The 26825-nt window shown below is 39.7% G+C and overlaps 1 protein-coding gene across 14 annotated transcripts in view; it reads right to left on the reverse strand.

The window, feature by feature from the left end:
* dlg2 (discs, large homolog 2 (Drosophila)) overlaps window positions 1-26825 on the reverse strand; it is a 163351-nt gene that overhangs the window by 92069 nt on the left and 44457 nt on the right. For 12 of the 14 annotated variants that reach the window (XM_069675111.1, XM_069675184.1, XM_069675218.1 and 9 more), the window contains one exon: window positions 1300-1383. The exons of 1 other annotated variant lie outside the window; for it this stretch is intronic. In XM_069675111.1, the coding sequence (XP_069531212.1) occupies window positions 1300-1383 (84 nt within the window). Of the gene's footprint in view, window positions 1-1299; window positions 1384-15781; window positions 15842-26825 lie in introns of those variants that run through there. One more of the 14 variants, XM_069675127.1, reaches the window with a different exon arrangement.

Genomic DNA, 26825 nt, shown 5'->3' on the forward strand with positions numbered 1-26825 from the left:
TCACTCTTTTTATCCACAACCCGTTGAGCTGGCCAGTAAAATTGCTTTGAAAACAAGTTTTAGCATTTGCTTACGCCGGGGACACACCGGATGCCGAAGCGCTTTTATTTATTTTATTTATTTTGAAAATGGTTTTAATTTTGAAAATTGACCGGATTCTGTCGTTGTTTCATGTGTGACTTCCTGCCAGGATTGACGCGATCGCTCGCGGCTCGCTCAAAAAATAGACCAGACACCGAAACGATCGCTGCAGGGCGGGAGCCGGCCGCGGAGGTGCGCACCGCGGCACGTCTGGTGTGAACGACACAATCGGTTAACATGGGCGAAACTGGCTCCGCTTCTCAGCGCTTCGCGGCTATTCGCGGCGCTTCGGCGTCCGGTGTGTTCCCGGCGTTAGTCAGAGCAGTTTGGCATTTTAGGACAGTACAGGGAGAAAAAAGAAGCACCAGCATCACAATAGTTACAACGGAGATATTAAGGACAAGCATTGGCAGGACTTCCATTTTTCCTCGGTGTGGGTGTTAGGGATCAGCGATAAATGATCTTCAGTATGATAAAAAAAAAGTTATTAAGACATTATTTACTCAACATGAATTTCTCCAAATGAGCCCATTAATTAAAAGTAACAGCCAGTCCGTCTGTAGTCTCTGGCTAGCACGCTGGACATTAAAACAATTTCAGCAGACCCAAGAGAGAAAAACACATTTTGAAAGGTGAAACTAGTAAATCAAGTGTTTTAACAGTAGACTTCAGACCTATCTGGCTCACAGAAGGAACCTTGTGAATGATTACCACTGAAGGACTGGTAAATGAAAGACTCAGCTCACAGTCCCGCTGACATCCTGTCAATCGAAGAGCATTGGGGAAATCTTGATTATTAACATGAAACTGCATTATTCTGAGTATTAAGCAGTTTATTGTTTTTACATTTTAAAAAAACTTATGCCTAAAATTTGTGATTAAGAATTTTTGAGCACGTAATGAACTATATTCTTAATTTTAACAAATGAACCCTCTCCTTTCTTTACGCTTGTATCATAAGCAGGAAGCTCTTCAAACAAGCAGCAATATGAAATTACACATTCTAATAGGTATCAATGTTACGTGATGGATTTCAAGTGTGACTCAATGAACACACAATGGAGTGAATGGGTGAAATATCTTCTTTGACTGGTGAAAACATTGAATCATGACCTGTCAGATATCATGGCAGTGAATACTGTGGTAGATTGCCAGGATGAAACTGTATACAGTTTGAATGGGGTGAGAAAATACTACCCCCTTACTCCCCTCTCTCACCCAGGGCGCGTTCATCAAGGCAGAGTTCATGCAGGGTGGGGGCTGGCCGTTGTTGGGTGACCCCTGTACTGCTGGTGGCCTGTTCTGGAAAGAGCAACAGGACCATATGTGACCACTGAGAGCAAACAGAACAGGCCAGAATCAAGGATGAAGTCCATAGATGATCAAACATGTCCAAGATCCCAAACATACAATCAGCACAACCATACAGAAGCAGAAACAGAAGCAGGAGGCAGAGAAAGTCGTTCACAGGTATCACAACACACAGCGTTATTCTGGATATCAGTACGTGCAAGAACAAAGTGGATAGGGTGATAACAAACTGAAACACATGCAAACACAGATAAAACAATTACATCATTGCATGGCATGGATCCACACTCACACAGTTAGTGTGAAAAAGAGTTACCTAAAGCATGACACAATTCTTATGTCTACTGTTTCACTATAGAGGACAACAGAAGAATGCCATATTATCACTGAAAATCTTCAACCAACCAGGTTAATAATTACAGCACCACTTCTCAACCTGGTTGTGTATTTCTAAGTGGGATATTCACAGTCTAAAGGGATAGTTTGGATTTGTCAAAGTAGAGTTTCATGAGGCTGTTATCAATCGTCACTGTATTACATACAATAGATGGCGGTCAGCAGGGCTCCTGTTTGGAAAAATAATTAATCAAAATAAAGCTACTTTAAAAAGTCCCACCTTCAGTATTACTTATATGAGCCCCTAAATCACATAGTAATAAGGCTACTCATTCTTTTTATGAGGCTATTGTGGATTTGAGTTTTCAGTGGCTTCAGATTACAAGCATCAAGAATGTTAATTTGCAGAAAGACCCTGGTGTCAAGGCAACACCTTACCAAGTCATCTAACAATAGAGGAAGAGCATGCCTTTTGGAGTCAACTGGTGCATACTGAGTAAGACTGAACAGTAATTATTAGGTACAACAGACTCAGAGAACAAGAGGTTACACAAACACAAGTGGTCTTCATGCAGGCAGCGTAGCCACTTGCATTACTGAAATGCAAACCAACTGTAATGACCAAGTGATCCCAGTTATGTAAAGACACACATTCTAATGTTAGGAAGACACAGCTCTGGGCTGGTGATACATCAGCAACCAGAGCTACTAAAAATAGAACAGCATTCTGCAATCTTGCCTGAGCTTGCATTCTCTACTGTATACTCCTGCAAGATGTAAGAGAAACAGAGGGTGCAGTCACAAAGGAACTCTTCAGAGAAAAATATATTTACAAAAAGGTAAAGAAGATAGATTTAAGCAATATCACACAAGAGGGAGTAATGAACTGAATATCATCACAGCCTTGATTAACTGTGTGAATTATGTTAATGCTTAAACTATTACGTTCAGTTTAGAAAATATATCTTGGTGTGGGTTAAAATAATGTCTCAATAGCCGCTTTTACACTGCCAGTTCAAGGTTATTACAATATGCACGACTTCGCCCCACCATTCCGACTCTGAGCTGGCATCAGAGGTAGTAACAGAGGCGTATGTGTGAACATTTGACGGTTGCGAGTATTTTAGTTTTTTAACTTTATTAAAAGCACAATATTAGACAAATACACTACAATACAATACAAATAACAGAACCTGGTCGTTATTAGCCATCATAAAAGCACAGAAATGTTGCACGACTGCTTGTTTTATTAACATTGATTGTTAAAAGATGTTTTGCTAAAATTACAAGGTGATCATTACAGACATTTGTGATGGACTTTACTGCTCTGGGGCCCTACTATCGCTCTGTCACAGAGCCCTGTCACCCATAGATCATATATAAGTAAACTGCCATCTGATATAAACACACACCTCTGGAGTTGTATGTGTATTTGGATCTGAAAACACACCGTGAAATGATACTTTCTAGGCAACCAAGAAACTTTCTCGACCAAGCAACATCTCATGGTGTATTTTCATTGTATGGTATGTGGTGCACATTTAATGAAAGCAGTCAAGACTAATTTCGCCAGATTTACTATTTATTAACATATAAAGCAGACAATACTTACTCTCTAATCAATTTGACCACCATACACGGCACAACTCTCTCGAGTCGAGCGGCGCATGCGTGGAACAAATAGAGCAGTGTCGTAAAGCAGGTTCAATTCTGCGCATGTGCAGAACGGATTGGGCAGCCGGGACGGATTTGGTACCGACAGGGTATTTAAAGCATGTGTTGTTTCTTTACACCTCGCGCACATTTTGCTTCCGCAACACTGGAACGCTTTGTAAAAACACACACTGGGGTGGCTGTGTATGACAGTGTTGTCAGTCTAGCTTGACAAATAACTTTGCCAGCAAACATGATACTAACTTAGGTATTGTGACAAACAATGTTGATTTTGGACTATTTGATTTTATTTAAATCATCATATTTTCAAATTGTATTTATTCAAATTCCTTAGAATCAGCGTAAATCTGTTAATTGTGAAAACAATTACATTTAATCAGTTAAAACGTATGAACATGGTTTAAATATATCTAGCTGTGAAACAAGCAAGATTCAATTAGTTAAAATGTATGAGATTGGTTTACATAATAATGGCGCAGGAGTTCTCTCCACAATGAGTTACTACATCAGTGGGGGCAGCAACGCACCCAACTGTGCCTACTCTGCCGGAAAGCAGCAGAAGAAGAGTTCTCCCCGCCAGCATTTGCATTTATTGGATCAAAGAGGAACTTCTTCATTTGCCGTTCTGTGAATGAGAACCGTCCGCGTGCGTGTGTGTCTCACTGCTGGAAGGAGCTGCAGGTGTGCTGCGGGCGGAGTAGACAGACGCGGACTCTGGCAGCGACAGGGACGTCATCATTTACCATCATGCCTGCCATCTAGTGCTGACTGAGTAGTTTAAGTTGTTAAGTTTGCTATTTATGTTCCAAAATGCAAAAAAAAATGTTGTTAGTGTTTTTAATGTGTCTGTTTAGAACATATGTTCTGCATATGTTGGTAATTGTCATTTTTGTGCTAGATTATAGTTTAACCATGAGTGAGGAGGCTGTTACATTTCTTGACTTCAGCCGTATTTTGACAAAATATTTCTGTTCGTCTCTTGTACTGTCAAAGATTAAAACTGCGTCCTCTGCCTGTCAGGAGATGCACTGGCATTTACCCGCAGCACTGTTAAAAATTAAATGTATATATATATCGGAGGACTTCTACACTGATATCGATATATCTGCAAAGTGCGAATGTCGGCCGATAAAATCGGCTGGGCTAAACATATTGGATTTATTAATAATAATACATAAATCCTGGTTATTATGAATTTTAAACAAATAGGCTTTATTAATATTGAATACATAAACCTGGTTCTTATGAATTTCAAACACAGTGGGTTTATTCGTACTATTACATAAATCTCATTCCTACTTGTTTCATTTATGTTTGACTGACAAATATGCATCACATTAAGTTTATTAGTTTGTTTATGTTAAAACTAAGTAATCCAAATGGATGGAAATTTATATGCAATTAAAATACATCAATCTTAAATATTAGGCCTAAATATTTCTGAGTGCAACATGATATGGTAAATGGACTATACTTATATAGCACTATTTCTAGTTTCTGCGACCACTCGAAGTTGCTTAAAATAGGAAACGCTTTGAGTTCTTAAACCCCCTAATTAAGATCAGGTGCAACCAATTGCATTCAGTTGTTGTGCATCACACAGATGTCTGGACTGCTCTTTGACTGTGAAAAGCCCACATAGGTCTACCTGAACTCCAGGTTGTACTGATGAATGCGATATTTTTATCAATTTACAAAATGATAAGTGAGCGAACAAAAGAAAAATCAAAATCAAATCAATATATATGTATATATATGTATATGTTACTACCCTTTTGCTTTCAAACAAAGTCAGGGATTTTGTAGGATTATAGTCAGGTGTATGATCAACCAATTATACCAAACAGGTACTAATGATCATCAATTTCACATGTTGGTTGAAACACAGTCATTAACTAAAATAGAATCAGCTGTGTTGGAGGCTTAAAACTGGGTGAGGAACAGCCAAACTCTGCTACCAAGGTGAGGTTGTGGACAGTTTCATGTCACAGGTCAGACACCATGGCAAGACTGAGCACAGCAACAAGACACAAGGTAGTTATACTACATCAGCAAGGTCTCTGCCAGACAAAGATTTCAAAGCAGACTGGGGTTTCAAGATGTGCTGTTCGAGCTCTTTTGAAGAAGCACAAAGAAACGGGCAATGTTGAGGATGGTAGACGCAGTGGTCGGCCAAGGAAACTTAGTGCAGCAGATGAAAAACACATCGAACTTATTTCCCTTCGAAATTGGAAGATGTCCAGCAGTGCCATCAGCACAGAACTGATGAGTCTACTTTTGAAATATTTGGCTGCAGCAGAAGGCAGTTTGTTCACCCAAGGGCTGGACTGTGGTACAATAATGAGTGTCTGCAGGCAACAGTGAAGCATGGTGGAGGTTCCTTGCAAGATTGGGGCTGCATTTCCGCAAATGGTGTTGGAGGTTTGGTCAGGATTAATGGTGTCCTCAATGCTGAGAAATACAGGTAGATACTCATCCATCATGCAATACCATCAGGGAGGCTTATTATTGGCCCCAAATTTATTCTGCAGCAGGACAATGACCCCAAACACACAGCCAATGTCATTAAGAACTATCTTCAGCGTAAAGAAGAACAAGAAGTCCTGGAAGTGATGGTATGGTTCCCACAGAGCCCTGATCTCAACATCATTGAGTCTGTCTGGGCTTACATGAAGAGACAGAAGGATTTGAGGAGCCTACATTCACAGAAGATCTGTGGTTCGTTCTCCAAGATGTTTGGAACAACCTACCAGCCGAGTTCCTTCAAGTTCCAAAAACTGTGTGCAAGTGTACCTGGAAAAATGTATGCTGTGTAGAAGGCAAAGGGTGGTCACACCAAATATTGATTTGATTTAGATTTCTCCTCTGTTAATTCGTTGCATTTTGTTAATTGATGGAAATAAACTATTAACACTTCCATTTTTGAAAGCATTCTTAGTTTACAGCATGTTTTCTGCACACAACACAAAACCTCTCTTGCTTGCATGTGGTAGGCCTATGTTTTTTCTCTTCTACAGTGACAGAAAGGTGGAAATTCCTTTTGAGTGACATTGACCTGGATAAAAACCTTGTCCAGTTTCTTTCATCTGAAGCTGTTAAATATTCAATCTAAATTTCCACTTTACAAAGCTGGTCTGTTAATGGCTTTCTGTGAAATAACAAATAATACAAAACTATATACATTCCATAATAATTGGCATGTAGCCAACAGTAGAGATTGCTATAATGAGGTGATATGCTATGCAAGTTAATAATCTAAGGCTCGAAGCTAAACACAGTTTCTACTGCACCGATTCAAGGCCATTTGACCTGAAGGCTGAGAGAAGCCAAGTGACCTACAATATACTATGTGGGAGAATCACCACAGCACCCGGGCTCTGGTTACATAACCATACTGGAGAATGAGTTTGCCATTGAAGCTAGTAATGAAAAAATGTTTTCTCACTTGTATTCAGGTCACTGTGAACTACAATGGCACTTACGTATTTTTGTTTCCATTAAGGAGATGCTCAAACATCAAGGTGGAGGCGTTTTTCATCATTTTTTCATCAATGATATGATGTCAAATAATCAAAGTAAATGTCATGTGTGAAGTCCATCCATACATCCAGTATCTACACTGTTAAGCCTTGCGAGGGGCTCGAGCCAATCCTAGCTGTCATTGTGCAAGAGACTGGTACACCCTGAACAGGTTGCTAGTAAATCACAGGGCTGACACATAAAGACAGACATCACTTTGCCCTTGTCTATCAATTGTTCAAATGGTTTATACTGGGAGCCATATTATCTGCAGAGGTTTCCATGAACTAGGTAATGAAAACCCATAAAAAACACTGAATAAAGCAGGCTTATGTGGACAATCAGTGTTTCTCCAATACTCTTCAAGGGCAAACCCCACTGCAGCTTACTTTAGCTCATTAGTTAAGTAAAGGACAGCTAGCGCTAAAGCCCTTTCAAACCAAACACAGGAAATTTATAAAGACTGATTTTGTAGGTTCTTATGAATGTTTGCACACCTGTGTGGAATATTCACACGGGGAAAACATGTTTGGAACAACTTCGATTTCTGCAGATTTCCACCGGCAATATACATGACCAATTAAATTCTTTGATTTGTTCCAGCTGATGCAATACCTCCAGGTCCTTTATTCATTCATTCATACTCCATTCGAAAGTTTGCTGCCGAAATGGGAGAACGTAAATCTTGTGTCCCCACACCCAATACTATATGATAAACACAGCACTGGACCTGGTGTGTTTATTTGCCATGCAGGAAATTCGCATGCAAATTTTTTCATTCCGCATTTGGAGCCAGAATTGGCCCAGTAGGGATCAGCTGGTGGAGCCGTGCTATTGATGGCCCATCCCTTCTGCTGCAAGAAACTCACATTTTATAAAAAATGTTGGTCTGAAGCAGATATTCATGCTTATGGAAAGTTTAATGACTGTAGTGTTAGTGTCAGTTACGTCTCCTCTCGCTGCTCCTCCTCTACTCTGCTACTTGGGAACAGAACGCTGCAGGAGCCCCATTTGTGAACAGAGCTGTCAATCATGAGGTCACGCCCCCTTTTTATAGCATCAAATAACTAATTAAAAGTAAACTTGTCAGAAAAATGAACACTTAACGTAAATCAGCATGATAAGAACTATAATGACTGTATAGTTGTAGTTCCTACAACACTGCAACTTTAGTCCTACATACTCCTCTGAGCTATCCTGTGAGCAGTTTCCCAGCCACAATGTTAATGTTATAGAGACTGTGTCTGCCCCCCAACCCAGGCCTTTTATTACAGTTAATTCAAACTTAAATAAAAAAGGAGTAAATCGAAAAAAATGAGACTTGGCTGTGTCAGGAAGAATATGTCAGCTTAAATGAATCCACTCCTCCCAGTCATCTTAATACTCATACTCCTCGAGACACTGGTCGAGTTGGTGGAGTGGCAGCTATCTTCACTTCTAGTCTTCTAATCAACCCTAGACCAAAACTTAGTTTCAGCTCTTTTGAAAGCCTTGTTCGGAGTTTTTCACACCCAGCTTGGAAAACTTTACAGCCTGTTTTATTTGTGATAGTATACCGCCCTCCTGGCGCATACTCTGATTTTCTAACTGAATTCTCAGAGTTTTTATCAGATTTAGTCCTGAGTTCAGATAAAATAATTATCCTAGGGGACTTCAATATTCATGTAGATGTTGATAATGATAGTCTTAACATGGCATTTATGTCCCTTTTGGACTCTATTGGTTTCACTCAAAGTGTAAACCAGCCTACTCACCGCTTTAACCACACCCTCGACCTTGTTCTAGCTTATGGCCTTGAAACCGAAAACTTAATTGTCTTCCCACAAAATCCTCTTTTATCAGATCACTATTTAGTAACATTCGATGTCTTATTAACCGACTACTCTCCAGTTAACAAAAATGTACTCACAAGATGTTTGTCTGATAGGACTGTAGCTAAATTTAAGGAAACAATTCCAGCTGCTTTTAATTCTTTACCACATCTGTTTACTACAGAAAGCTCTTATGCTAATGTTAGTCCCTCTCAGCTTGATCAGTTTGTTGATAGTACTGCAGGTTTGCTGAGAAGTACTCTAGACTCGATTGCCCCCTTAAAAAAGAAGATTATTAAACGACAGAGGCTAGCTCCATGGTATGACTCAGAAACTCGTAACTTGAAGCAAATGTCGCGTAAATTTGAAAGAATGTGGCGATCCACCAAAACAGAAGAGTCTCGTTTACTCTGGCAAAATAGTCTTAATAAATACAGGAAGGCCCTACGGCATGCTCGAGGTGTCTACTACTCCTCCCTCATAGAAGAACATAAAAACAATCCCAGGTACCTTTTCAGCACTGTAGCCAGGCTGACAGAGAGTCACAGCTCCACTGAGCCAAGTATTCCTATAGGCCTCAGCAGTGATGATTTCATGAGCTTCTTTAATGACAAATCCTAAAGATTAGAGACAAAATTTGTAACCTCCTGCCGTTAACTGGTGCAGATGTATCTTTGGAAACTGCTCAAAAACCTGATGTTTACCTTGACTGTTTTTCTCCAATTGACCTTCCTGAGCTAAATTCTCTGATATCTTCGTCTAAACCATCAACCTGTCTATCAATATGTCTTTATCGACTGGCTATGTACCCCAGTCTTTTAAACTAGCTGTAATTAAGCCACTTCTTAAAAAGCCTACCCTAGATTCAGGCACCTTAGCTAACTATAGACCTATATCTAACCTTCCTTTTATCTCAAAGATCCTTGAGAAAGCAGTCGCTAATCAATTATGTGACTTTCTTCATAACTACAGTTTATTTGAGGACTTTCAGTCAGGATTTAGAGTCCACCATAGCACTGAGACAGCACTTGTGCGAGTTTCAAATGATCTACTTACTGCTTCAGACAGAGGACTTCTCTCTGTACTCGTCCTGTTAGATCTTAGTGCCGCTTTCGACACGATAGACCATCACATCCTGTTACAGAGACTAGAACATTTAATTGGCATTACAGGATCTGCATTAAGTTGGTTTAAATCTTATTTATCAGATCGATCTCAGTTTGTTAATGTTCATGATGTGTCCTCTATGCAAACCAAAGTTAGTCATGGAGTTCCACAAGGTTCTGTGCTCGGACTGATTCTTTTTACCTTATATATGCTTCCTCTTGGTAATATCATGAGGAAACACTCTCACAACATTTTCATTGTTACGCAGATGATACTCAATTATACTTATCAATGAAGCCAGACGAAACCAATCAGCTATCTAAACTAGAAGCATGCCTTAACGACATAAAGATCTGGATGACTAGAAACTTTCTGCTACTTAATTTAGACAAAACTGAAGTTATTGTGCTCGGCCCAAAACACCTTAGAGATTCTTTCTCTAATGATATAGCTGCCCTAGATGGCATCAGCCTGGCATCCAGCGCCACTGTTAGGAATCTGGGAGTTCTATTTGATCAGGATATGTCCTTCATCTCCCACATAAAACAAATATCAAGGACAGCCTTCTTTCATCTTCGCAACATAGCAAAAATCAGACACATCTTGTCTCAAAACGATGCAGAAAAACTAGTCCATGCATTCGTTACTTCCAGGTTGGATTATTGTAACTCGTTACTATCAGGCTGCCCTAATAAGTCACTAATAACTCTGCAGCTGGTACAAAATGCTGCAGCACATGTGCTGACAAGAACTAGGAAGAGAGATCACATCTCTCCTGTATTAGCCTCTCTGCACTGGCTTCCTGTAAAATCTAGAAATAGAATTTAAAACCCTTCTTCTTACTTACAAAGCTCTTAATGGTCAGGCACCATCATATCTTAAAGAGCTCATAGTGCCATATCACCCCTCTGGAACATTGCGCTCCCAGGATGCAGGCCTGCTTGTGGTACCTAAAGTCTCTAAGAGTAGTGTTGGAGGTAGAGCCTTCAATTACCAGGCCCCTCTCCTCTGGAACAATCTACCAGTCAAGGTCCGGGAGGCAGACACCCTCTCTTCTTTTAAGAGTAGACTTAAAACTTTCCTCTTTGATAAAGCTTATAGTTAGGGCTGGCTCAGGCTTGGACCAGCCCATAGTTATGCTGCTATAGGTTTAGACTGCCGGGGGGATCTGACACACCGAACTCCCCTCTCTCTCTCTGTCTCTGTGTTTATCTGTCTCTCTCTCTCTCCCTCTCTGTCTCTCTGTCTCTCTCTCTCTCTGTCATATTAATGCAGCTCATTAACTCTGTATCTTCTGGTCCCATTAACATTACTAACCAGATATCTTCCTGGGAGTTCTTGTGCTCCCTTGTCTTGAAGGTTCCTGGGCATCGTTGCTGCAGACCACCTGCTGCTGTGGACCTGCTCGACTGCAACAACTACTAACATCAGTCTTCCCCATAGTATCATTATTGTTGCTGCTAATGCTAATAGTGCTAATTTATTTTTTGCTCATTTTCACACTAGTGTGCCACTATTATTGGCATTATAACAATAAGTATGTATTACCTGTTGTTGTTGATGTAACAAGGACATATGTTGTTGTGGTAACAAGAACATATGTTGTTGTTGCTCTCTTTGCCTGTCTCTATCCTGCATCTCCTTCCATCCCATTTTCGGCCCATCCAGTCGAGGCAGATGGCTGTTCAACATGAGTCTGGTTCTGCTCGAGGTTTCTGCCTGTTAAAAGGAAGTTTTTCTGACAATGTGCCGAATATTGCTAAGGTCATGGTGATTCATGTTGGGCCTCTCTTTAAATAACATAACAAAGAGTCGGTCTAGACCTGCTCTTTCTGTAAAGTGTCTCGAGATAACTCTGTGACTCTATGATTTGGCGCTATACAAATAAAATTTGATTGATGACAGAAACAATGTTTGAGAAAAATGTATTTGACGTGTATTTTGGTTTTATAGTTTGACTCATGTCCCATCTGTTTATCAGGTCGCTCAGGTATATTATTATGTTTCTTATTTTATCTCTCCAAGATCTTCATCTAAGATTGATTAATTACTGAACATTCTCCCTTCGCACTGTGCCCCTCCCGCACCCATTGCGAGCAGCATCTGTACACATGCTTGTCATACAAACACACACACATACAGAGAGAGACGACCGCTGGTACATCCCTCCTGTAAATGACTCAGGTATGACGTCGCCTGTTAAATATGGACCTTGTTATGGCACCGTTTTAATGGCTTTGAAGTGCCGTGATGTAGTGCCTATGTCATCCAGAACCATGTCGGCTTTGGATCATTTTGATACACAGCATCTTTAAAGGTGAGCCTCCTCCACAAAACAGAGTCGCAGTGAAACATGCAAAATGCCAGTTGTGTTTTTTGGGCTACTTGAAACTCATGATAATGGAAACAGAGCAGAAACCTATTGTGATCGAGAAACAGGAAGAGGGACACGCCACTGTGTAACAGCATTTCAGTTACAACAGAGCTCTAGGTGTGTGGAGAAAAAGGCCTATCTGCACGGTGTCTTGTCGGTAGGTTGGTTATCTAAATCATTTGTCTCTGTTTTGGCTGCATAACCGAAGTGCGGTCCAATGACTGCTTTGACTTTTCAACCCTGTTCGCTTCTGAAGTAATGGCGGCAGTGACGGATGCAGGATAGAAACCAGTGTTAGCGTTACTATATGCTCTATGGGAGCGGAGATCCTTATGATCACAGGATTTTGAGGGAAATATGAGGCCGTCTTAATATCGATATGATGGTCGGGAAAATCGATACATATTGTGAATAAGAAATATTGCGATACTTTGCTGTATTGATATTTTGGCACAGCCCTAAACGATACGTTCATTTTCTTGGTCAAGTCCCCATAAACACTGCACACTCTCCTCCTGTAGTGCACAGTGTCTCAGTGGGAGGGTTTTAGAATATGATGTAGCTGTGGGGCTGGCTGGGCAGTGCATTGTGCAAAGCACAACCACTCACGTGTGGTGTTGTTGGTCCACTGAGAAGATCTCTTCTCTCTGATCACTACAGCTCTAACCAGCAGAATCAAGATGAGATGGAAATGTGGGTTGGCATGGCCGAGGGCAGATTCAGAGCCTCTGTGCTCCTTTAGTGTGGAATCTCCTTGCAGTTGTGTGCAATGACCTCCTTCTGTGGCTTAATACCTACAGTTAGACTCTCTTCCCCCATTATCTGCTCCAGTCCTAATTTCTTCTGACAATAGGAGGGAGAGCCGGGCTTTTAGAGTCAAACATGTAAGTTTCTGTCATCAAGTGTTTCTTAGCTTCAGTGGTGAGCAATAGATTTTGTACCCACACACTGCCTGGATGTTTTTTTTCTGCCACTGATGAATATTCCTTACTCTTACTGCGTGGAAGAATTGTGTGGTCCCACACAGACCATTGTCTGATGTCTAAGTCTGGAAATTGGATCTAATGTAGTTGTCTGTTAGTTCCTCAATTGTTGTCATCCACTTTTTACTGTCTTTGAAGTCCCTCTGCAAAAACAGCAATAAAAAAAGCTTCCATTGGTTGCACCCGGTGTTTTCCCAATCAGAAATCTTATTTAATCAGGAGCAGAACAAGAAAGATTTTGCGTAAACCAGTTAGCCATAACATGTCCTGTAAGTTGCTAGGTGGGGCCTCCATGGATCAGACTTGCTCGTCCTACACATCCCACAGATGCTCTATTGGATTGAGGTCTGGGGAATTTGGAGGCCAAGTCAACAACTTGAACTCTTTGTCTTGTTCCTCAAACCATTCCTGAACCATGTTTTCAGTGTGGCAGGGCGTGTTATCCTGCTGAGAGAGGCCACTGCCATTAGGGAATACTGTTTCAATGAAGGGGTGTACTTGGTCTGCAACAGTGTTTAGGTAGGTGGTAGGTGTAGAACTAACATCCACATGAATGGCAGAACCCAAGGTTTCCCAGCAGAAAATTGCCCAAAGCATCACACTGCCTCCACAGGCTTGCCTTCTTCTTAAGCGACGTACATGCACTTGGCCATCCATATGATGTAAAGAAATTGTGATTCATCAGACCAGGCCACCTTCTTCCAATACTTCCTGGTCCAGTTCTGATGCCCATTGTAGGCGCTTTCGGCTCTGGACAGGGGTAAGACACCCTCACCGGTCTGCGGCTACACAGCCCCATACGTAACAAAAACATTATGTGTTCTGACACCTCGATCAGAACAAGCCTTACCCAGTTGTCTAGCCATCACAATTTGGCCCTTGTCAAAGTCGCTCACATCTTTATGCTAGCCCATTTTTCTTGCTTCCAACAAATCAACTTCAAGGACAAAATGTTCACTCGCTGCCTACATACCCCTTCCCCATTTTTCTAAGCTGGCTGGTTCATTTTAAAGGTGGAGATTAGCAGTAGAGGAAAAAGAAGTTAGCAATTGATGCATAACTCCTCTCTGCCTTGTATTTCTTATTCTGACACTGATGAGGGAGGAGAACGAAGGAGAGATCTGAATGACAATTAATGTCAATGGACAATTAGACTGTTGAACCGTTGAAGCTGTGGAACTCATTCAGTCAGAAGAAAGAGTGCACACATTTGGGGTGGTTATAAGAACATGAGGCTATTTTTTTCAGGTCATGAGGCACAAAATGACTCCTGAATTACTTACTGTAGCTAAGCATTTGCACGCTCAGTATGTGATCATGCATGATCACTGCAGAAAGTCACTACTGGTCAGAGTTTGTTAATAGAAAAAGAAAGACACCAAACTGAAACTAAAGTAAATACCAATCGAACTGCCAATGCAGAAGTTTCAAAAACCACAGTTCCTCCACTGGCCCATGATAGGCTGGCCGCAAAAGAGAGTCAGTCCCCCCAGAGCCCAAGTTAAAATGCCCTAAACATGTCTACAGCCTGATACAAAGGACAGTTTAGGTCTCTTTAGCTTTAACTATACCTCTGTCTCTAAAAATATTTGCAGATAGCCATAATGCTCAACAACATTCCATGTGATGGGTGATACCTCCTGTAGACAGTCAGTGGTACCAATCCAATACCAGTGCTCTTTTGTTTCCACAATGTTAAATGTGTAAGCCTCGCTATGTGGAACGGATCATTTCACGTCAAGTTCAAAAAATGATCAATACTAAGTGGAGAAGAGGAACGTTTTTTTTTTTTTTTTCAAACCTTAACGTATTATATCTTTATTCTTTTGACAATTCATTATAATCGTGCTCAGTTACTGCAGATGACAAAGTCTAAATCTAGTTTAACAATAGCTACAATCTTTCAGTTTCCCACTATGGACCTGCCACTGATTTCACGCACACACACTCTCATATGGGAGCAGATGCACAGAACTGTCACATCAGAACAGGTAAGAGATATGCAGATACGACCCAGGGTCATACAGTACTATAAGCAGAAGCCTTAAGTATGAATTCAAGCTCTCCACAGCAAATAATGAAAGATTTTGATGCCATTGCATCTTAAGATTCACATTCTCAAAAAAGGAAACATTCAATTTATGAATAGTCTAAATCACAATGACCAGCCATTGTGATTTGACGAGCTTAAAGCAGCGTGGGGGTAAAATTCCAACAAAACTGGAGACAGATAAGAAGTGTCTGACTTGAATTACAGCAGATTAAAGGCAGAAGAATGATTAAAATCCGTACGATAATGAAGGGGACAGTAGGGGGATGCAGAAATATTACAGTAGCTATAAATATGCCCTCATAAAGCCTCAGTAAGCAATTATAAGGCTGCAAGGGTTACAGATGGAAAAAATAAAAGTATTAGCGCTGCCTTTCCGTTAAAAAATAAAATTGTTTCGTTACTCTCAGAAGCAAAAAGCGTAATTCTCACTTAACTGACACAAAATTATACAAAGACCACCAAAGGAAAATACTCTAAAGATGTCTCCTACTACTCAATATCAGTGAGGAAAAAAGAGCAGTCAGCAACCTACCTTACATCCAAACATTAACGACAAAGAGTTGTTGGTGCAGGCAACTTTGCAGTGGCACAGCAGTGGGGTGCACTCTGGGCTTTTGACTATGGGAGACATTCCTGAGGTAAGGAGCGGACGTACAGACTCTGCTGCAGCACAGAGTCCAAGGCAGAAAGATGAGAAGCCACAGTCAGAGTGAACAAGAAAGCTACGAAGGATCACGCCTCACAAGAACAAGGTTTTGCATATAGGCTTTACACACACACACACACGCATTCACACACACACACACACACACACACACACACACACACACACACACACACACACACACACACACACACACACACACACACACACACACCCCGCCCTATCTCTCTTTTCCCTTTCTTCCAACTCTACTTCGATTACCCTTACCATCCGCCTCCTCCTCCTGCAAGTCTCATTGCTATGAAACAACAAGGCTATCTCTTCATAATGCGTCTAACTGATAAGATAATATTATCCTTTATTGATCCCCAGAGGGGAAATTCGGGTGTTGCCACAGCACAAAGACAAAAAATTGCACATTTGCATTATACAAACAAAAAAACATCACAGTTTTTGTTTATTTGTATACTGTTGTAGGGTGCCCCCAACTGGCCAAGCTTTCACCTGACAAATAAAAGGAACTTTCAGTAGCTGTGTTTTTCCCATGAATGTATTTCAGAGGACCTAAACAGAACTGTCAAAAAACAAAAACATCTTGTTGAATACTTGTATTTAAGGATGTCCTCATATGATATTATACTAAATCTTCCTATTGCAAAACAATACTCACAAGTGGACCAAAATGATAGTTTACAATCCTCTCAGCACTGTCTGCTGAATAGGAGAATAGGCTGACAATGAATAATAAGGTGAAATATTCTTTGCTTAAGTTAGAAAAGCAGCTTTCTGAAAACCTTAGTGCAGTCGTAGTGGTGAAAAGGGTTAGCCTCTAAAAGTCCATGTAATGCAGTTGCCTAATTTGAGCTGGTTTGGGTCTGGTTTGCATTATGTCTGTCTGTCATGTATGATCATGATATTTGATCCTGGAAATCATACCTAATCAAATGTACTTATGGATGTCATTTAAAAAGAAGTCTTTCATGTATTTCAGTTTTGTTTTCTAACACTTTTCCTCTAAAATAGATTTTTTTCCCATAGCTGCTTCTTCAGGATATCAAGATTACAAGTTGCACCTCCAACTGCTCAAAGCACACACACACGAAACACACAGCAGTGTGAAGACACCGCACACTGCACACTGCACACGTGTCATCTGGCACTGGTAAGAGGTGAGAGCCCTGCATGATGTGCTGATGTGTGCATACCAGGTGAAAATGACAAAACCATGGTTGGTTTCTATCTTTAGAGGTTACACTCTGCCAGGTTGAACTACATGTACAGTATCTCACAAAAGTGAGTACACCCCTCACATTTCTGCAAATATTTTATTATATCTTTTCATGGGACAACACTGAAGAAATTACACTTTGCTACGATGTAAAGTAGTCAGTGTACAGCTTGTATAACAGTGTAAATTTACTGTCCCCTCAAAATAACTCAACACACAGCCATTAATGTCTAAACCGCTGGCAACAAAAGTGAGTACACTCCTAAGTGAAATTGTCTAAATTGGGGCCAATTAGCCATTTTCCCTCCCTGGTGTCATGTGACTCGTTAGTGTTACAAGGTCTCAGGTGTGAATGGGGAGCAGGTGTGTTAAATTTGGTGTTATCTCTCTCACACTCTCTCATACTGGTCACTGGAAGTTCAACATGGCACCCCATGGCAAAGAACTTTCTGAGGATCTGAAAAAAAGAATTGTTGCTCTACATAAAGATGGCCTCGGCTATAAGAAGATTGCCAACACCCAGGACAGGTTCCACTCAGAACAGGCCTCGCCATGGTCGACCAAAGAAGTTGAGTGCACGTGCTCAGCGTCATATCCAGAGGTTGTCTTTGGAAAATAGTGCTGCCAGCATTGCTGCAGAGGTTAGAGGGGTTGGGGGTCAGCCTGTCAGTGCTCAGACCATACGCCGCACACTGCATCAAATTGGTCTGCATGGCTGTCGTCCCAGAAGGAAGCCTCTTCTAAAGATGATGCACAAGAAAGCCCGCAAACAGTTTGCTGAACACAAGCAGACTAAGGACATGGATTACTGGAACCATGTCCTGTGGTCTGATGAGACCAAAATAAACTTTTTTTGTTCAGATGGTGTCAAGCGTGTGTGGCGGCAACCAGGTGAGGAGTACAAAGAAAAGTGTGTCTTGCCTACAGTCAAACATGGTGGTGGGAGTTTCATGGTCTGGGGCTGCATGAGTGCTGCCAGCACTGGGGAGCTAGACATTAATAGCTGTGTGTTGAGTTATTTTGAGGGGACAGTAAATTTACACTGTTATACAAGCTGTACACTGACTACTTTACATGGCAGCAAAGTGTAATTTCTTCAGTGTTGTCCCATGAAAAGATCTAATAAAATATTTGCAGAAATGTGAGGGGTGTACTCACTTTTGTGAGATACTGTATCTGTCAGAATGTAAGGCTAACTATTGTCTGCTACAACAGAGTGATTTCTACCGTATAGTATATCAGCATGTCTGTGATTGTCTTATTTTCATTTCTGACAAACTTATCCTTGTGTAAATATTTACAATTCCTGTCTGTGAAGGTGAATGATCACCTTTAACTAGGGCTGAACAAAAAAAATCATATCATCATAACACATCATACACAGACTTAAGTTTCACATTTTTCATGAAACATGTTTTTTTGTTTGGTATAGATCCCCTAAAAGATCACACCATCATCCTCTTAATATGTTTTTTGCTGAAAATGAGTAATAATGATGTAAAAATGATCATTCCCTTTAGTATCGCAAATCACATCAAAATTGCATTGTAACTCAAGATGATTGCAATTAGCTCTTTTTTTTCTGAATTGTTAAGCCCTACCCTGAACACACATGAAATATATGTGCTTCTTTTCACAGACTTTGACTGTGAACATCAAATGGACATCTGTGTCTATAGAAATTCTGTGTAACAACAATGCTTTGGATGCAAATGTGTTTGTTCACATGGCTGTGTTTCCATTCTGTCCATATCATCATCACCATCGTCATCACCACCATCACCATCATCATCATCATCATCATCATCATCACCATCATCATCATCATCATCATCACCATCGTCATCATCATCATCATCATCATCATCATCATCATCATCATCATCATCATCATCATCACCACCATCATCATCATCATCATCATCACCATTGTCATAACCATCACCATCATCACCATCGTCATCACCACCATCATCATCATCACCATCATCATCATCATCACCATCATCATCATCATCATCACCATCGTCATCATCATCATCATCATTATCATCATCATCATCATCACCACCATCATCATCATCATCATCATCATCACCATTGTCATAACCATCACCATCATCACCATCGTCATCACCACCACCATCACCACCATCATCATCATCATCATCATCACCATCACCATCATCATCATCATCACCATCGTCATCACCACCATCATCATCATCATCATCATCATCATCATCATCATCATCACCATTGTCATAACCATCACCATCATCACCATCGTCATCACCATCATCATCATCATCATCATCATCACCACCACCACCATCATCATTATCATCATCATCATCATCACCATCGTCATAACCATCACCATCACCGTCATCACCATCGTCATCACCACCGTCATCACCACCGTCATCACCACCGTCATCACCACCACCATCATCATCATCATCATCATCATCATCATCATCATCACCATCATCACCATCACCATCATCATCATCATCATCATCAACACCACCATCATCATCACCATTATCACCATCACCCTCATCATCGCTATCATCATCATCATTAGCATCACCATCACATCACTGTCATCCTCACCATCATCATCACCATATCATCATAATCATCATCATCACCATTATCACCATCACCATCACCATTATCACCATCATCATCATCATCACCGTTATCACCATCATCATCGCCATTATCACCATCACCCTCATCATCACTATCATCATCATCATTAGCATCACCATCACACCACTATCATCATCACCATCATCATCACCATTACTATCACATCACTGTCATCATCACCATCATCATCACCATCACTATCATCATCATCATCATCACCACCATCACCACCATCACCATCACCATTACCACCATCACCATCACCATCACCATCATTTGCCAAAGCGTTTTAGCGAAGTACCTCCATTCCTGCTCCAACTGTTTTTTTATTGTTCTACATGTGAAAACTAAGCAGTTATTTCATGATTGATTACTGATGTACTTGTTGTAGAAATGCAGTTTAACTATTGAAATGTGATACTGCAGGTTTAATTGATGTCTGCTAATTGATTGTTGTCTGCTGTGTGATTTACACTTTGCAAACTGATGAAATTCTCTACAGCTAACATGCAGTGCTGGAAAAGCCTGCTTTGTCTCATATAATACTGGCTCAACACACAAACATTATGTAACCCTACTACAGCTGTTTCAAACTTCTATCTGTCTTTCACATGACGTGTTTTTAGTCCTTGGATGAATTCATAAAAGTCTTTAGTGCTTGTGCAGTATTGTGGATGAGGTCAAGATAAAAAGTACCTACATGACAGGTGTTCAAACACCTGCATCCTAACTCTCCATTATAAAAGGACAGTACAGTGTTATTTTAACTCAACCACTAGAGGGAACTCTAGGATTGAGTATTTGAAACTGTTCCACTGTGGGACAGAGCGGGTCAGTAACTAAAAACTCAATTATAGCCTTCTAATTAACAGTGATTAAGGGTTAATGAAAATGAGGATTAAATAATCTGTGAACCTGATGGGAACATATCAGCACACTTTATAAAAATAACATAATTCCCAACACACAGTTGCACATAAGCACATCTTAAATGCAAACACAGTAGCGTGAGTGAAGGCAATGAGATTGGGTAAAATGCTGGGAAGAAATCAACAATGTCTCCCTTGACATTGTAAACTATAACAAGTCTAATATTCTTCTGATTCAAGCTTCTCTGCCATTTAATGTCTGTATGTTCTTCCTTTTTGGCTCTTCCTGGGGTTTCTGCCATTTTTCCCGTTGAAGGTTTTGGGAGTTTTCCCTTATCCCACTTAAGGATCCAGGGATAAAACAGCGTATACTGTACAGGTCTTACAGCCCTTTGAAGAAAATGTGTAATTTGAGATATTAGGCTTTATAATTTAAAGTGACTTGACTTGATCAAAACAGTTTGACTGATGGTGCGACTATGGCTATTTGCTGAATGGAAAGCACTTGAATCTGCTCCTCTTCCCATTTTAGCTGCTGACGTTTGCAGGTGGATATCTTAGCTATATTTCATGCACTGTAAAAATAAGACTTTAGAAGATGATGATCCAGGTCTCCAACAGATCCTTATTGCTAATATTGCTATAACATTTGAAAACTTTAAAACACACTTAAACTAGATGACGGTTCCGACAGGAATAATATTCATGCCTATTTTAATCATGTTTTGGCAAAGACAGAACCAACGAGCAACTAAAATCCCAAATTCAAACTCATATTAATGTTAATGTATTACTATTTTAAGTATCAAGAACATAAAAATCACATTTTACATTTTAATAGTAAAATGAATCTTGAATGCACATTTCTAGATGAAAGCTCCACCAGCACAGAGCCCATGACTCAGACAAGCAGCACGTGGAAGCAGAACTGTAAAGTGAACCCACTCAGTAGCAGACGGATGATGTTTACACACAACACTTCCCCCACACTAGGTTAATGATCCAATTACAAATATGTCCACTCAAGAGGAATATAAACAGTTTTGGTGAAGTGGCTGCATCTTCTTTCACACATTAATAAAATGCATGTTTTCTTGTGAGCCTGTACATTAGAGGGAATCAAACCCATGAACTCTAATGTCTTCCCTTGGAGGAAAAGTGCGTCTCTGCTGCAGCATTAGAGGGGAAATCCAAAAATGCTTCATGGCAGATGTCATTTGTAATGAACTGGATCGTGGAATGACTGTTGTTGTTGTCTTTTGTGAGTTGGTTTTGTGTTGGTGTATGTGCTGGTTTGCAGGCTTGTTTGCTAGAGATTGGATGAAATTCTGAGGCAAGAGAATATATTGTGGAGCTCTACCAAAACTTATATTTTATGAAGATGTTCTGCTGGATGTTGCCCTTTGTTGTTGCTGTTGAGGACCTTTTTTTGTCAACATTGTATTTTCATCTATGAACTTCATGACTAAATTGACTAAATTCACCATGTACACCCAAGCTCTTGGCAGCCTTACGACATATGACATGACCAGCGTCTGTACAAAGTTATGAGCAGCATATTCAGTCAGCTAAGTCCTGATCATGCTGATGTCAGCTATAGTGAGAATAAAATGACTGAGAGGGCAATGCAACATTTGCACTGAAAGATAGTTGGTAATTAATTAAAATGTCCTGATTTTGTGCAGGCTGTTTGAGAGAGCCGGGCGGCACTTTCATTACACATTTTAGAAACTGATGCGGCCGGCTAAGATCTGTACCGTCCATCTGGCACAAAACACAGAGAAAGCTGTGAATAATCTACTTAGAAATATTAGAGGCTTTCAAAACTCAATTTTGTTTCTTATTGTCAACAAATCCCATTAGAGGACCAAATCCAACAATGCGAGTCACTTTTACTCTGCGTGACTCAGATACGAGCCCAAGATATAAAATGGTTTAAAAGACCCCACATGTATACAGTTTAATTCTTACAAAGGGCTCAATCATTACATAAAATGCTGCTCACCAGTTTAAAGCAACACGACCTAAGTAAATACAAAATTTTAAGTTTTGCTAACTTTATTGATGTCCATTACGTAAAGCTTGTGTTTAAATGTTTAAATGGACTTGCTCCTAAGCCTCTCTGTGAAAGCATCAAAAGATTACAGAGTTTTAGCAGATCCTCCAGGGCAGCTTATAGTGGCAACTGTAAGGTGCCATTCTGCAAAACATGTTTTGCTCAGACAGCTTTTTCTGTGAAAGGAACAAAGTCTTGGAACTTGCTACCCGATCACTTGATATTTGCTGCAAACTTCACCACTTCTACAAGAGAAACAAACCTGCACTCATGTCAAGCTTTTAAATGTAATGTTTTTAATGTGTGCTTAATTGTACATTGTATTTAATGTATTTTCTTACTTTACTTTTGTTACTAACCTCTTGGATTCCTAAAAGCCCTCCTAGTGACAGGTGTTGCAAACTAGCAGACGCTATGAACACGAGGATACTTGCATTGGATGGCTGTTTTCAGTTTGTCTATGTATATTGTATCTGTCCCAATCAAATAAATCATTAATAAATAAATAAATAATGTTTTTTTTACAAATAACACTTTTTCATATCACTGTTTTTCAAAACAATCTCACAATAATGATCGACAGCTCTTTGAGACATCGGTTTTCAGCTTGTGTGTGGACAACTGCAGATTCATGTTCACAGCCGTGTGGCTTTCATGTATCACTCGTGGCTCAAGAGGTCCACGCATCGCAGGTAAGAGCTATTCCATAACAACACCTTGGTCTCATTACCTTACTTGGTCCAGAAGCACGGCATTGGGGAAAATCACCTCTTAGAATATCACCAGATCAAATCCTCTATTTAAGCTAAAATCAACATTAAATCATGTGACTTAGACCTTCCCAACTAAGACCTGATTAACATCCCCAACAGAAAAAAAAAATACTGTGCAAAATCTACAAGTTAATTTCCACATGCCATTTAACACTATCTGTCCCATCAGCACTTCATGACCCAAATATGCAACATCTTAGTACTCACCAACACAAGCATACAACTTATTCAATACAAAATTATTCATAGAGTACATTACACAGGGAAAAGAATGTTTAAAATGGGTTTTATAAATTCAGAAATTTGTTCACACTGCAAACACAACACCATACACAGTTATATGCATGCCACATGGGATTGTACACCAATGAAACAATGCTGGCGGGACATCACTGACAACCTTTCTCTTCTCTTGGACTGCCACATCCCGCTCTCCCCTCAACTCTGCTTACTTGGCGACATAGCTAATATCAGCCTAAATAACACATCTACCAGATGTCCATAGCCCTAACCATTGCCAAGAAAACTATCCTCATGAACTGCCGTACCGACCTCATTCACCGCCCTTTTTGCCTGTCCACCATCCACAATAGACATGCACACCATCATTCATCCCCACAAATGGTTACATACAGACATCAAACATACCAGGATACCAAGATCATTATTTTGGTGGTGGTAAAATATTCTTTTGTTAATTATTTTTATTATTATTATTATTATTACTATTATTATTATCAATACCTTCATGGTTGATGTTATCACTACAAATTTTCATAATTACCACTATATTATTTGTAGTAGTATTAATACTATTCATTATTATTATTATTATTATTATTATTTTATTATTATTATTGTGATCATTTTTTGTATGTCTACTTTTTTATTCATTTTGGTTGCTATGGTCACTCCTGCTCTAAAATGCTTGTAAATGACCATTTTTACTACATGTAACTTGAACTTAATCCTAATTTTTTCTCCCTCTTTTCTTTTCCTCTTCTCATTTTACTTAGTCAAGTATATTATTACAATAATTATTTCCATCAATAAGGTTGTTTCTATTATTAGTATTATTACCACCATTATTGTGTTCATGTTTTGTTTTTGTTTTCCTCACAATCCCCCTCTAATCTACCGGTCAATTATTACTATAGTTATAATTAATTGTTAGCATTATTATTGTTGTTATTATTATTATTATTATTATTATTATTATATATAATAATACCTTAATGGTTGGCATTATTACCATAAATTATCATAATTACTACTATTACTATTATTATATTATTATTATTACTATTTATTATAACTGCAAATCCTCATTCCTAGTATACCCGTAGTATATGTCTGCCACCCGTGCCTGATTGGCTGCAGCCGATGGGAAAAGGGGAAAATAAATGTAAACGAGTGAACTAAATGGACATTTGCCTTCAGACAACAGAGCCTCCTTGTTGTTAACATGGTGCATTTGGCATAATTCAGTGTAGTATTCTGTGGTGGGCATGAGAACTCTTTTTTGGACGTCAGTATTTGATCAGTGTTAAGGACAATCCCATTTTTCATAATTAAAATGACATTAAATGTGTTCTTAATAAAAAGTTAACATTCTTGAACAGAACAAAGTTACACAAACTTTTATCTATGAATATCTAAACAGAGTCATGAAGCAAAAATAATAGATCAACTCAGCTGCCCTGTTCATCACAGCATCAGAAGTCGCTCCATTCAACGTGACATGCAGAATGGTGACCAGCAGGAAGAGCTCACTAATTTCTGATTAACTAATGACTTATTAAGCATAAGAAGAAAAGAGCAGAGGCTGATCTGTAATCACTCAAACATTCACTATTGTGATGCTACCAGGGCAGATAAGATTTACCATCTCATCACTAAAACAGAGACTGGAGATTTTCTCTCAGTAAGTTAATGGAAAGAGAAGGCTTCTGTGAGCTGGTGGTGTTTGTAGCTGCAGAACAAGCTAACAACTTGGTTAACAACTACAAGGCTGGAGACGATATACGAGGTGAGCTGAGAGAAATTGAGGGATGATCTGCAAAGTGAAGACAAGGAAACTATGACTACAGACTCAAGCAAAGCCCTGTTAGTACTCAATATGCACATGACTTAAAATGTCTAGTGCAGCCATGATGCTGCGATACATTATGTTTGTAATGTAACACAATTACATAAAATGAAATATAGTATCATAAAACTGTCACTCTCTCATTTAGGTAATCCAGAAAATTTGCAGACACAGCTTGATGCTTACTGAAGAGAAAGTGTGCCAAAAGGCTGGCGGATACTTTCTTCATGTCAGTTTAAACGGCCTATTTCTTTCTCCCACATTTCTAAATCTAAGTCCCAGAACCCAAGGAGCTCTCCCTTCTAAACAATACCTGCATTCTGACAAAAGAAAGGACGAGCAAGAGAGAGAGAGGTGGGGGGAGACAGACAGAGAAAGCATGAATGGGCTACAGACCACTTGATTGGCTCTCACAAAGGGAGGCCTGGGAACAAAAAGTAGTGCAGTTTCCATTCGTTATCGTAATCACAGACATTCCTGAGCACAAACTACACCGCTCTGCCTGGCCTTTAGAAAGACAGCCCTACCCTCACTTGTCAGAAAGGAAGTCAATGTTTTGTATAAAAAAGACTAAGAGGAGCTACTGTTCCACTCTAGTGTGACTAAAGCCATTAAAGGAGGAGACAACCAGCAGGAAAATCAGTTTTTAGGCAGTATTTCTTTATTGTTCAAGCGTTACAGGATGTTTAAAATCATAGGTAAGTTGTTACTTTTATAATAACTTAATTCAGCATCCAGAGAATAAAGAGCCAAAATGCACATAATGGTTCAGCCATGTTCACCTTAAATTCACCAGGAGTTCTTAACTTCAACTTTACTTATCTTTACACTTTTGATTTCATTCATTTATAATTTCTAATAATAATAATGATTTATAATAATGATGACTTTTTTTTATTATTAGGCTTTGTTACACATCTTATTGTGTTTAGCTTTACAACAATCAAGCATATTAGCGTACACAAAAGGACGTTTACCTTGTCACAAAGATTTACATATATGACTGATGTAGTGGCTGAGGTCTGTGAGCCTCTATGAAACCCACTGTGGTAAGACATCAGTGACAGTGAGCACAGGACACCACAGCAGAGAGGAGGAGGTAAGCTTCTGAGACTAAGAAAGAACTGGAAAAAAATAGATCTTGCTGCAGTTTTCTGCTACAGAGTTCAAGCTCCTTACCACTAGACTGCAGGATGAGCTGGCAGGCGATGTACACACACACGATTAGGAGCGCAC

This window comes from Semicossyphus pulcher, unplaced genomic scaffold (assembly GCF_022749685.1).
Source record: "Semicossyphus pulcher isolate SPU_LCO1_2020_fin unplaced genomic scaffold, fSemPul1.0.p SCAF_10, whole genome shotgun sequence".
NCBI lineage: Eukaryota > Metazoa > Chordata > Actinopteri > Labriformes > Labridae > Semicossyphus > Semicossyphus pulcher.